This window comes from Oncorhynchus kisutch, linkage group LG1, assembly GCF_002021735.2.
Source record: "Oncorhynchus kisutch isolate 150728-3 linkage group LG1, Okis_V2, whole genome shotgun sequence".
Classification (NCBI taxonomy): Eukaryota; Metazoa; Chordata; class Actinopteri; order Salmoniformes; family Salmonidae; genus Oncorhynchus; species Oncorhynchus kisutch.
This window is the reverse complement of record NC_034174.2, coordinates 13,386,077-13,400,720: the sequence shown is the minus strand read 5'-3', so window position 1 is coordinate 13,400,720 and position 14,644 is coordinate 13,386,077. Positions and strand designations below refer to the sequence as shown.

Here is a 14,644-nt window from a genome sequence, read left to right as displayed (position 1 = left end):
ACTGGGTTTGGGGTTGCAATGATTGCCTTTTCTCTGCATTGACAGTATTTACATTATTGTTGTACTAGTAATTGATGTAGGCTATGGGAGTACAGTACAGTCCCTGAGCTACTTCATGTAAAGCTTGACCAAATGAGCCTGTGAATATATAACTTGAGGACAGAGCTTTTGTGAAACTCTGTGAAACCGACTCTGTTATCTTTGCCTTCCAGTTTTGGCCAGGCCCTATCCCAGGACAACCCGGCCCCTCTCAGGAGTGAGTATGACTGTGTTTACTATCTGTTGAGTGACAGGTTCAGGTGTTTGGACTGTTCGTTTGATTGGTTGTTTGTTTGTTTGATTGACACTTGTGACTGGAATTGGAATGGCGGGTTCTCTTTGGCACGTTTAACGGATCGCATTTGTGCACATCAGGCTGATTCTAGAGCTCAACCAGGGAAGGACTCCTGGGTTTGGCCGCACCAGCTATGCGTAAGTTTCCTCCTAGTCCAGCTGTAGCACAAGGCAGCACTAACTCTGCTTCAGTATTTGTCCTGCTCCTGCACTAACTTTACGACCAGGGCACAACCAGCTTCACGTCTGAGAGAGAGAAGACCAAACATGCTATGAAGTTGTTTGCAAAGTCGTTCCATTCTGGCCATTTGGGATGTAAAGACGTTACACGATAGGGTGATTTCATGACAAACTGGGGGCATAATGTTACATTAGTCTATGACAGCACCTAACTTGAGATCCATGTTTGTCACTCCAATAGTAAAGTAAATCTTCCATTGACATCTATGCATGACTTGCACAAAAAGCGTATCTGAAGTTAGGATTTGGCCCATTGTGTACGTTCACGTGTCACACTTAAGCATCGCTCTGAAATGATGTGCCACAATCACACACAGAGAAACATCAATCAAATAATCAATCCACCAACCAATCAGTGTATGTAAATAGCATCACTAAATGTATGGTGTAGAGTGGTGACAGAGTGAAGCAGAGGTGGACTTACGTCTAGCTGGTGCAGCCACAGACACATGCCTATGTTGAGAAACGTGTCATAATACTGTGGATCCACGTCTGTCTGACATGCCAATGAAGCCCAAAGCCACATGCCACTAGCATAACCAGGTTTCACATGGAATTTAACTTTTGGAAATATGTGGAATAAACACAGCTGGATGAAAACTGAAAAGTTTGACTCCTCAACTGTGTGTGATAATCACTCTCTTTCAGTATCAAACCTTTTGCACCGTCTCCATATACAACTCTACCAGGCCCTCCCCCTCCCCCTATATCAAGTGAGTATGGAGTCAGTTAGCATTCATACAGTACATCCTCATTCATGATCCCTAAAAGAGGGAACTGTCCAATGATGACAGTAATGATACACGTGATATAACATACACATCAGCACTATATCTGGTGCTTAACATTAATACAGAAATTAAACATCAGCTTTGGAGACCTCAGCCTGACTGCCTCTCTCTCTCTCTCTCTCTCTCTCTCTCTCTGTTCTGCTGTTCTCTCTCTCTCTCTCTCTCTCTCTCTCTCTCTCTCTCTCTCTCTCTCTCTCTCTCTCTCTCTCTCTCTCTCTCTCTCTCTCTCTCTCTTCTCTCTGTGTGTTCTGCTTCTCTCTCTCTCTCTCTCTCTCTCTCTTTCTCTCTCTCTCTCTGTGTGTTCTGCTGTTCTCTCTCTCTCTCTCTGTGCGTGTGTTCTGCTGTTCTCTCTCTCTGTGTGTTCTGCTGTTCTCTCTCTCTCTCTCTCTCTCTGTGTGTGTGTGTTCTGCTGTTCTATCTCTCTCTATCTCTCTCTCTCTGTCAGACTATGAGCCTTTGGCACCCCCCCTCCCCCCGGCTGCTACGGCGGTGCCCGTGTGGCAGGACCGGACCATCGCCTCCTCCAAGCTGCGGATGCTAGAGTACTCTGCCTTCATGGAGGTGCAGAGGGACCCTGACAACGTGAGTCACCAAACCAACCACACTAACCCACCCGTGCTAATCAAAGTTGTCGATAAAGGCCTTTGTTTTATAGTCCACAGAGTCACGCGAGACAGATTCAATTTCTAGCGCTAACTCAGTATGGCCAAGCTAGACTTCTATCATGATGGCTGGTCTGACCATCTTCCTCTCTCTATCCCCTGCAGTACAGCAAACACCTGTTTGTCCACATTGGCCAGACCAACCCGTCCTACAGCGACCCTCTGCTGGAGGCAGTGGACATCAGGCAGATCTACGACAAGTTCCCAGAGAAGAAGGGCGGACTCAAAGAGCTTTATGAGAAAGGCCCACAGAACGCCTTTTTCCTAGTCAAATTTTGGGTGGGTGACAAATGACTTTTATTATTGTGTAATCCTCACCTTTTTACTGGACAGTGTATGGATTTTAAACATGGTTGAAAGCAGAAAAATGCATCTTTCACACAGTCACTACACTCTCACACAGTCACACAGCCAGTTACACTCTCTTACAGTCACACAGCCAGTTACACTCTCACACAGTCACTACACTCTCACACAGTCACACAGCCAGTTACACTCTCTTACAGTCACACAGCCAGTTACACTCTCACACAGTCACACAGCCAGTTACACTCTCACACAGTCACACAGCCAGTTACACTCTCACACAGTCACACAGTCACTACACTCTCACACAGTCACTACACTCTCACACAGTCACACAGTCACTACACTCTCACACAGTCACTACACTCTCACACAGTCACACAGTCACTACACTCTCACACAGTCACACAGCCAGTTACACTCTCACACAGTCACACAGTCACTACACTCTCACACAGTCACACAGCCAGTTACACTCTCACACAGTCACTACACTCTCACACAGTCACACAGTCACTACACTCTCACACAGTCACACAGTCACTACACTCTCACACAGTCACACAGCCAGTTACACTCTCACACAGTCACACAGTCACTACACTCTCACACAGTCACACAGCCAGTTACACTCTCACACAGTCACACAGCCAGTTACACTGTCACACAGTCACACAGCCAGTTACACTCTCACACAGTCACACAGTCACTACACTCTCACACAGTCACACAGCCAGTTACACTCTCACACAGTCACACAGCCAGTTACACTCTCACACAGTCACACAGCCAGTTACACTCTCACACAGTCACACAGCCAGTTACACTCTCACACAGTCACACAGCCACTACACTCTCACACAGTCACACAGCCACTACACTCTCACACAGTCACACAGCCAGTTACACTCTCACACAGTCACACAGTCACTACACTCTCACACAGTCACACAGCCACTACACTCTCACACAGTCACATAGCCAGTTACACTCTCACACAGTCACTACACTCTCACACAGTCACACAGCCACTACACAGTCACACAGCCAGTTACACTCTCACACAGTCACACAGTCACTACACTCTCACACAGTCACACAGCCACTACACTCTCACACAGTCACACAGCCAGTTACACTCTCACACAGTCACACAGTCACTACACTCTCACACAGTCACACAGTCAGTTACAGTCACACAGCCAGTTACACTCTCACACAGTCACACAGCCAGTTACACTCTCACACAGTCACACAGCCAGTTACACTCTCACACAGTCACACAGTCACTACACTCTCACACAGTCAGTTACACTCTCACACAGTCACACAGCCAGTTACACTCTCACACAGTCACACAGCCAGTTACACTCTCACACAGTCACACAGCCAGTTACACTCTCACACAGTCACACAGCCAGTTACACTCTCACACAGTCACACAGCCAGTTACACTCTCACACAGTCACACAGCCAGTTACACTCTCACACAGCCAGTTACACTCTCACACAGCCAGTTACACTCTCACATAGCCAGTTACACTCTCACACAGCCAGTTACACTCTCACACAGTCACACAGCCAGTTACACTCTCACACAGTCACACAGCCAGTTACACTCTCACACAGTCACACAGCCAGTTACACTCTCACACAGTCACACAGCCAGTTACACTCTCACACAGTCACACAGCCAGTTACACTCTCACACAGTCACTACACTCTCACACATCCAGTTACACTCTCACACAGTCACACAGCCAGTTACACTCTCACACTCTCACACAGCCAGTTACACTCTCACACAGCCAGTTACACTCTCACACAGTCACACAGCCAGTTACACTCTCACACAGTCACACAGCCAGTTACACTCTCACACAGCCAGTTACACTCTCACACAGTCACACAGCCAGTTACACTCTCACACAGTCACTACACTCTCACACAGTCACACAGCCAGTTACACTCTCACACAGTCACACAGCCAGTTACACTCTCACACAGCCAGTTACACTCTCACACAGCCAGTTACACTCTCACATAGCCAGTTACACTCTCACACAGCCAGTTACACTCTCACACAGTCACACAGCCAGTTACACTCTCACACAGTCACACAGCCAGTTACACTCTCACACAGTCACACAGCCAGTTACACTCTCACACAGTCACACAGCCAGTTACACTCTCACACAGTCACACAGCCAGTTACACTCTCACACAGTCACACAGCCAGTTACACTCTCACACAGTCACTACACTCTCACACAGTCACACAGCCAGTTACACTCTCACACAGTCACACAGTCACTACACTCTCACACAGTCACACAGTCACTACACTCTCACACAGTCACACAGCCAGTTACACTCTCACACAGTCACACAGCCAGTTACACTCTCACACAGTCACACAGCCAGTTACACTCTCACACAGTCACTACACTCTCACACAGTCACACAGCCAGTTACACTCTCACATAGTCACACAGTCACTACACTCTCACACAGTCACTACACTCTCACACAGTCACACAGCCAGTTACACTCTCACACAGTCACACAGTCACTACACTCTCACACAGTCACACAGTCACTACACTCTCACACAGTCACACAGCCAGTTACACTCTCACACAGTCACACAGCCAGTTACACTCTCACACAGTCACTACACTCTCACACAGTCACACAGCCAGTTACACTCTCACATAGTCACACAGTCACTACACTCTCACACAGTCACACAGCCAGTTACACTCTCACACAGTCACACAGTCACTACACTCTCACACAGTCACACAGTCACTACACTCTCACACAGTCACACAGCCAGTTACACTCTCACACAGTCACACAGCCAGTTACACTCTCACACAGTCACACAGCCAGTTACACTCTCACACAGTCACTACACTCTCACACAGTCACACAGCCAGTTACACTCTCACATAGTCACACAGTCACTACACTCTCACACAGTCACACAGTCACTACACTCTCACACAGTCACACAGCCAGTTACACTCTCACACAGTCACACAGTCACTACACTCTCACACAGTCACACAGTCACTACACTCTCACACAGTCACACAGCCAGTTACACTCTCCACAGTCACACAGCCAGTTACACTCTCACACAGTCACACAGCCAGTTACACTCTCACACAGCCAGTTACACTCTCACACAGTCACACAGCCAGTTACACTCTCACACAGTCACTACACTCTCACACAGTCACACAGCCAGTTACACTCTCACACAGTCACACAGCCAGTTACACTCTCACACAGCCAGTTACACTCTCACACAGTCACACAGCCAGTTACACTCTCACACAGTCACACAGCCAGTTACACTCTCACACAGTCACACAGCCAGTTACACTCTCACACAGCCAGTTACACTCTCACACAGCCAGTACACTCTCACACAGTCACAAGCCAGTTACACTCTCACACAGTCACACAGCCAGTTACACTCTCACACAGTCACACAGCCAGTTACACTCTCACACAGTCACACAGCCAGTTACACCTCTCACACAGTCACTACACTCTCACACAGTCACATAGCCAGTTACACTCTCACACATTCACACAGTCACTACACTCTCACACAGTCACACAGTCACTACACTCTCACACAGTCACACAGCCAGTTACACTCTCACACAGTCACACAGTCACTACACTCTCACACAGTCACACAGTCACTACACTCTCACACAGTCACACAGCCAGTTACACTCTCACACAGTCACACAGTCACACAGCCAGTTACACTCTCACACAGTCACACAGCCAGTTACACTCTCACACAGTCACACAGCCAGTTACACTCTCACACAGTCACACAGCCAGTACACTCTCACACAGTCACTACACTCTCACACAGTCACACAGCCAGTTACACTCTCACACAGTCACACAGCCAGTTACACTCTCACACAGTCACACAGCCAGTTACACTCTCACACAGTCACTACACTCTCACACAGTCACCACAGCCAGTTACACTCTCACACAGTCACACAGCCAGTTACACTCTCACACAGTCACACAGCCAGTTACACTCTCACACAGTCACACAGCCAGTTACACTCTCACACAGTCACTACACTCTCACACAGTCACACAGCCAGTTACACTCTCACACAGTCACACAGCCAGTTACACTCTCACACAGTCACTACACTCTCACACAGTCACACAGCCAGTTACACTCTCACACAGTCACACAGCCAGTTACACTCTCACACAGTCACACAGCCAGTTACACTCTCACACAGTCACACAGCCAGTTACACTCTCACACAGTCACTACACTCTCACACAGTCACACAGCCAGTTACACTCTCACACAGTCACACAGCCAGTTACACTCTCACACAGTCACACAGCCAGTTACACTCTCACACAGTCACACAGCCAGTTACACTCTCACACAGTCACTACACTCTCACACAGTCACACAGTCACTACACTCTCACACAGTCACACAGCCAGTTACACTCTCACACAGTCACTACACTCTCACACAGTGACACAGTCACTACACTCTCACACAGTCACACAGCCAGTTACACTCTCACACAGTCACACAGTCACCACACTCTCACACAGTCACACAGTCACTACACTCTCACACAGTCACACATCCAGTTCCACTCTCACACAGTCACACAGCCAGTTACACTCTCACACAGTCACACAGCCAGTTACACTCTCACACAGTCACACAGCCAGTTACACTCTCACACAGTCACTACACTCTCACACAGTCACACAGCCAGTTACACTCTCACACAGTCACACAGCCAGTTACACTCTCACACAGTCACTACACTCTCACACAGTCACACAGTCACTACACTCTCACACAGTCACACAGCCAGTTACACTCTCACACAGTCACACAGTCACTACACTCTCACACAGTCACACAGTCACTACACTCTCACACAGTCACACAGCCAGTTACACTCTCACACAGTCACACAGTCACTACACTCTCACACAGTCACACAGTCACTACACTCTCACACAGTCACACATCCAGTTACACTCTCACACAGTCACACAGCCAGTTACACTCTCACACAGTCACACAGCCAGTTACACTCTCACACAGTCACACAGCCAGTTACACTCTCACACAGTCACACAGCCAGTTACACTCTCACACATTCACACAGCCAGTTACACTCTCACACAGTCACACAGCCAGTTACAACTCTCACACAGTCACACAGCCAGTTACACTCTCACACAGTCACACAGCCAGTTACACTCTCACACAGTCACACAGCCAGTTACACTCTCACACAGTCACGCAGCCAGTTACACTCTCACACAGTCACACAGCCAGTTATACTCTCACACAGTCACACAGCCAGTTACACTCTCACACAGTCACACAGCCAGTTACACTCTCACACAGTCACACAGCCAGTCACACTCTCACACAGTCACACAGCCAGTTACACTCTCACACAGTCACACAGCCAGTTACACTCTCACACAGTCACGCAGCCAGTTACACTCTCACACAGTCACACAGCCAGTTATACTCTCACACAGTCACACAGCCAGTTACACTCTCACACAGTCACACAGCCAGTTACACTCTCACACAGTCACACAGCCAGTCACACTCTCACACAGTCACACAGTCACTACACTCTCACACAGTCACACAGCCAGTTACACTCTCACACAGTCACACAGCCAGTTACACTCTCACACAGTCACACAGCCAGTTACACTCTCACACAGTCACTACACTCTCACACAGTCACACAGCCAGTTACACTCTCACACAGTCACACAGCCAGTTACACTCTCACACAGTCACTACACTCTCACACAGTCACACAGTCACTACACTCTCACACAGTCACACAGCCAGTTACACTCTCACACAGTCACACAGTCACTACACTCTCACACAGTCACACAGTCACTACACTCTCACACAGTCACACAGCCAGTTACACTCTCACACAGTCACACAGTCACTACACTCTCACACAGTCACACAGTCACTACACTCTCACACAGTCACACATCCAGTTACACTCTCACACAGTCACACAGCCAGTTACACTCTCACACAGTCACACAGCCAGTTACACTCTCACACAGTCACACAGCCAGTTACACTCTCACACAGTCACACAGCCAGTTACACTCTCACACATTCACACAGCCAGTTACACTCTCACACAGTCACACAGCCAGTTACACTCTCACACAGTCACACAGCCAGTTACACTCTCACACAGTCACACAGCCAGTTACACTCTCACACAGTCACACAGCCAGTTACACTCTCACACAGTCACGCAGCCAGTTACACTCTCACACAGTCACACAGCCAGTTATACTCTCACACAGTCACACAGCCAGTTACACTCTCACACAGTCACACAGCCAGTTACACTCTCACACAGTCACACAGCCAGTCACACTCTCACACAGTCACACAGTCACTACACTCTCACACAGTCACACAGCCAGTTACACTCTCACACAGTCACACAGCCAGTTACACTCTCACACAGTCACACAGCCAGTTACACTCTCACACATTTGCACAATCAGTCACACTGTCACACAGTCACACTGTAACAGAGTCAGTCAAACTCTCACATAGTCACACTGTCAAACAGGCAGTCACACTCTCACACAGTCACACTGTCAGCCTGTCACACAGTCACATAGTCAGCCTGTCACACAGTCAACCTGTCACACTGTCAGCCTGTCACACAGTCACATAGTCAACCTGTCACACTGTCAGCCTGTCACACAGTCACATAGTCAACCTGTCACACTGTCCCAGAGTCAGTCAAACTCTCACACAGTCACACTGTCACACAGTCAGTCACACTCTCACACAGTCAGTCACTCTCACACAGTCACACAGCCAAACTTTCACACTCTCACACAGTCACACAGCCAGTCACACTCTCAGTCACTGTCACACAGTCACAATGTCACACAGTCAGTCACACTCACACACAGTCACAATCACACTGTCACATAGTCAGACACACAGTCACACTGTCACACTTTTTTTTCCTTCTCCCCAATGTCGTGGTATCCAATTGCTAGTAGTTACAGTCTTGTCTCATCGCTGCAACTCCCGTACGGACTAGGGAGAGGCGAAGGTCGAGAGCCATGCGTCCTCCGAAACACAACCCAACCAAGCCGCTTCTTGACACAATGCACATCCAACCCGGAAGCCAGCCGCACCAATGTGTCGGAGCTAGTGCGCGATGCAGTGCCTTAGACCACTGTGCCACCCGGGAGGCCACACTGTCACAGTCACACAGTCAGTCACATTCTCACACAGTCGCACTGTCACACAGTCAGTGACACTCTCACACAGTCAGTCACACAGTCAGTCAAACTGTAACACTATCAAACTGTCACACAGTCATACTGTCACACAGTCAGTCCCACTCTCACACAGTCACACTGTCTGTCAAACTCACACTAAAAGTCACACTGTCACAGTCAGTCACACTCTTACACTGTCAGAATGTCACACTCTTACACTGTCATACTCTCACACTGTCACAGTCAGTCACACAGTCAGTCACACAGTCACACTTTCATACAGGCAGTCATACTCACACAGTCACACTGTCACACAGTCACACAATCACGCTCTCACACTGTCACACTCTCAATCAGTCACACAGTTTCACTGTCACACAGTCAGTCATACTGTCAGTCACACTGTCACACAGTCAGTCACACTCTCAGTCAGTCACACAGTCGCACAGTCAGTCACACTCTCACAGTCACACTGTCACACAGTCAGTCACACTTTCACACAATCACGCAGTCACACTCTCACTCACACTCTCACACAGTCACACTGTCCCTTTTGGTAGTTTGAGTATTCTCTCATTTAGAGTAGAATGAAAAGGGGTTAGGCCTGTTAGTCAAGCGTTAATCTGACTTGTGTGTGTCCTCTCTCTGCAGGCGGATCTCAACAGCAGTGGCATGCAGGACGGCCCAGGCTCCTTCTACGGAGTCAGCAGCCAATACAGCAGCTCTGAGAACATGACCATCACCGTCTCCACCAAAGTCTGCTCCTTCGGCAAACAGGTGGTCGAGAAAGTAGAGGTGAGCCCATTATCCACTGGGTCTGCTTTATAGTCACAAAACAGCTGACTTACCAGGTTAGATAAAGGTCTAATCAAATTTACTGTCAGACACTATAATTGCATTTCATGCAATCACAATGTTTACCTCAAGTCAGATGTTGTTTTGCTGTTTTGCAGACAGAGTACGCCCGGATGGAGGGAGGGAAGAGTGTCTACAGGATCCACCGCTCTCCCATGTGCGAGTACATGATCAACTTCATCCACAAGCTCAAACACCTGCCAGAAAAATACATGATGAACAGTGTTCTGGAAAACTTCACTATACTTCAGGTAACATTATGCTTTATTACAAGATAATAAGATAGTAACTAATTTACTATTTGGGAATAGACTGTCACTGTATTTCAACCTAGAACAATAGATTATGTTTTTGACCTCATTGTTTTGCTTCATTGTTCCTCCTTTTGTTGTGCTTTGTGAATTGATTGATGTTTCACCTACTATATACAACTACCGTTGGATGACATGTATTTTACCTAGTGTTGACCTACTGTTCATTCCCCAGGTGGTGACAGACCGTGACACTCAGGAGACCTTGCTGTGTATAGCGTTTGTGTTCGAGGTCTCAACAAGTGAACACGGGGCACAGTACCACGTCTACAGGCTCGTAAAAGACTGACCCATCCACCGCTCTACCACGTCTACAGGCTCGTCGAAGACTGACCCACCCACCGTTCTGCAGTGAGGTTTGGGAATCAGCTGACGAAGCACTGCGTGACAATATGTACAGTACAGACTGCTCAACTGCCAAGTAACATTCAAAACGACGTTAGAATGAACTGACATGAAAACATTTTAAACTTCCACACATTTATGTGAAATAGGAAAAATGAGGAAGTCTCTCAAAAGACAAGAAAGGAAATTAGGAGAATTCATTGTTTTGTTTTAAAGGCAACTTTTTAACCCATATAGTTAAATATGCTGAGACAAGTGGGTCAAATTGGTAATGACTGTAAATGTACAGTAGGTTGCGATTCACTGAGGGCATGAGAAAGTGAACTAAGTTAAGAGCTTTGTCTCCAAGGGAACACACTCTAAGCAATATAAGAAGAAGTGGATAGATTGGAATGGTACAGGTACAACAACCATGGAAGAAGAGCAAACACAAAATAACCTAAACGTAGAAGGGCTCTACCGAGGGGTGTTTATAAATTAGATAGGATGGCAACCAAGTGCCTTTCTCCAAAGACAAGTATGGATCAGTTGCCAGCCACTCTGGAATGCCTTATTTACTACCTCTTGTCTTTAAATAAACAGAAATAAAGTGGACAGATGTAAATGCATCATTGAATAGGAGAATAGGAAACTGAACATGACTATGCAGTTCATCCTTTCTCATCTAGATCCTTGAAGCGCACTTCTGATCCAGGAATATTATGTTATGGAATAAACTATTATACATTTTTCTCGTGATGTGTTATCATGAATGGTTACAAGTTTAGCTGCAGTCCACGTGTACAGCAAGGGCATAGCATGATCAGATCATTCAGTTTCCAATCCCTGGGCTTTTACGGGTCTCTAGACAACAACACATCAATGTGCTGTGGTGCACTTAAAAGATCAAGAAGGGGTGAAGCAACAAATATTTGTATTTTCAGCCTTTAGTTATGTTATTGAAATGAACCGTTTCTGTACTGGGAGTCAGCGGATGCAACAGGAATATGTGTTACATAGGATTCTTTTGGGGACGTGTTTATATTTGTGATTAACATTAACACTGTTTTCTTAAAAACATGGCTTGAGAATCAAATCAAATTAAATTTTATTTGTCACGTGCGCCGAATACAACCTTACCGTGAAATGTTCACTAGATTAGAATTTGCCAAATTGGAACTGACCAAATTTTACAGTGAGTTTTAACTCATGTAAGAACTCATGGTAATTCTAATCCAATCTCCCCATTCAAGAGATCCCAATTGATGGATATCACTTTCAATCTGGCAAGGCGGCAGGTAGCCTAGTGGCTAAGGGCGTTGAGCCAGTAACCGAAAGTTTGTTGGTTTGAATTCCTGAGCCGGCACAGTGGAAAAATCTGCTGTTTCTGCCCATGATGTTGCTTAAGGCAGCCACATTTCGGCTGAATGCATTCAGTTGTACAACTGACTACGTATGCCTTTTCCCTAACCCTAAAATAAGTTTATCTTTCCTAAATTCTATTTATGAGCGAACCTTCAAGAAATTAATCTTAATTTGCCAATGCCATCAGCCAATGAAAAAACGATTTGATGTTTTGAAAGAGAGCTATCCTCTGTGCTGTGGTGTGTGACCATTGATTGTTATTTATATTGAAAAGAATGGTGGGAGGGCAGGGCTGGGCTGGGATATGGGCCATATGTGTTTATCCTTTGCCATTGAAATGGTGGTGTTACAAGTATTGCTGAGCTGAACTTTATCCTAATGACACAATAACTTTCATCCCCTAGCTAGGGGATGGTCTCTGCCTTGGACGGTTCACTGGACTTCTGTCATAAGAATTCATTACATCAGACTTTGTATGGTGGATTTAGTACACCAGGCTTTGAATGTCATACTTCAAGAGCTAGATTTAAAACAACTGCTTAATCTTTACTAGTGGATTTCTCAATTTTATCTTTTTTTACAGGCCCATGTTTTTTATTATCATTATCATAATTAATTGTTTTCTGTTAGTTTTTGTGACTTTCAGCATCCGTTGAAAACGTGTGTTTTTGTTGACATTGATGATGAGATACTGTATCTTATGTATCATAATCTGAATGGTATGGGCAAGTTGGTTAAAAGGTGGTTTATTGTGGCCTTGGTTACCAATTGTGCATTGAATTTTAGTATTTTCTGTTATCTTCAAACTAAGGGGGTTGTATTATATAATCAAATCAAAGTGTATAATCTAACAATAAAAGACGCATGGTGCCTTTGGGGCCATTTTCCCCTGAAAACTCATTAAAACAGGTTTGTTCATTTGATTGGTCAATACAGTTTCCTTCACAGATGAAATACATTGTCACTACTGTAGATGGCAGTGTTATACTGTTCAAACAGTATTGCATAAGCAGTAGGCCTACATTGTACTATATACTTTCCTTGGTCCTCTGTTACATTTCTACTGATGACCAGGAGACCACAAGAGTAGGTCTAGTAGGCCCAAGCAGGCCTATGATATGAGCACACTCTTAGAAAAAATGGTTCCTTTAGGGTTCTTCGGCTGTCCCATAGAACCCTTTTTAAAAAGGTTTCTACATGCGACCCAAAAGGGTTCTACCTGCAACCAAAAAGGGTTCTTCAAAAGGTTATCCTATGGGGACAGCCGAAAAACCATTTAAGGTTCAAGATAGCACCTTTTTTAAGAGTTTAGGCTTTATTCAGGTATATTGTCAAGATACACTATATATATTTTTTTAATTAATGTCCCCAGATTCTCAGAAGCTCAAGCCCAGACACATACAATGCATTCGGAAAGTATTCAGAACCCTTGACTTGTTCCACATTTTGTTACATTACAGTCTTATTAAAAAATGGATTACATTATTTTTCCCCCCTCATCAATCTACACACATAATGACAAAGCAATGATTGCAAATGTATAAAATAAAAACGAAATATTACATTTACATACAATAACAGTCAAAAGTTTGGACACACCTACATAAATACTATGAAATGACACATATGGAATCATGTAGTAACCAAAAAACTGTTAAACAAATCCAAATATATTTCAGATTCTTCAAAGTATCCACCCTTTCCCATGATGACAGCTTTCCACACTCTTGGAATTTTCTCAACCAGCTTCATGAGGTAGTCACCTGGAATGCATTTCAATTAACAGGTGTGCCTTGTTAAAAGTTCATTTGTGGAATCCAAATATATTTAGATTTTTTTGGTTACTACATGATTCCATGTGTGTTACTTCATAGTTCTGATGTCTTGATGTCTTCAATATTATTCTACAATGTAGAAAATAGTAAAAATAATAAAAAACCTTGAATGGGTTTTTCTTTTGACTGGTACTGTAAGTATTCAGACCCTTTACTCAGTACTTGGTTGAAGCACCTTTGGCAATGGTTACAGCCTCAAGTCTTCTCTTGTATGACGCTACAAGCTTGGCACACCTGTATTTGGGGAGTTTTCCCATCCTTCTCTGCAGATC

The 14,644-nt window shown here is 45.6% G+C and overlaps 1 protein-coding gene across 7 annotated transcripts in view; it reads left to right on the top strand.

Moving 5' to 3' along the window:
• Positions 1–13,433, top strand: part of LOC109899179 (transcriptional enhancer factor TEF-5) — a 79,368-nt gene extending 65,935 nt beyond the window's left edge. For 4 of the 7 annotated variants that reach the window (XM_031832607.1, XM_031832551.1, XM_031832486.1 and 1 more), the window contains 8 exons: positions 213–256; positions 415–471; positions 1,222–1,286; positions 1,810–1,946; positions 2,132–2,305; positions 10,334–10,477; positions 10,636–10,788; positions 11,024–13,433. In XM_031832607.1, coding sequence (XP_031688467.1) covers positions 213–256; positions 415–471; positions 1,222–1,286; positions 1,810–1,946; positions 2,132–2,305; positions 10,334–10,477; positions 10,636–10,788; positions 11,024–11,137 — 888 coding nt within the window. In that variant the 3' untranslated portion in view covers positions 11,138–13,433. The remainder of the gene's footprint in view (positions 1–212; positions 257–414; positions 472–1,221; positions 1,287–1,809; positions 1,947–2,131; positions 2,306–10,333; positions 10,478–10,635; positions 10,789–11,023) is intronic. The other 3 variants (XM_031832737.1, XM_031832672.1, XM_031832759.1) reach the window with 1 other exon arrangement.
• The last annotated feature ends 1,211 nt before the right edge of the window (positions 13,434–14,644 follow it).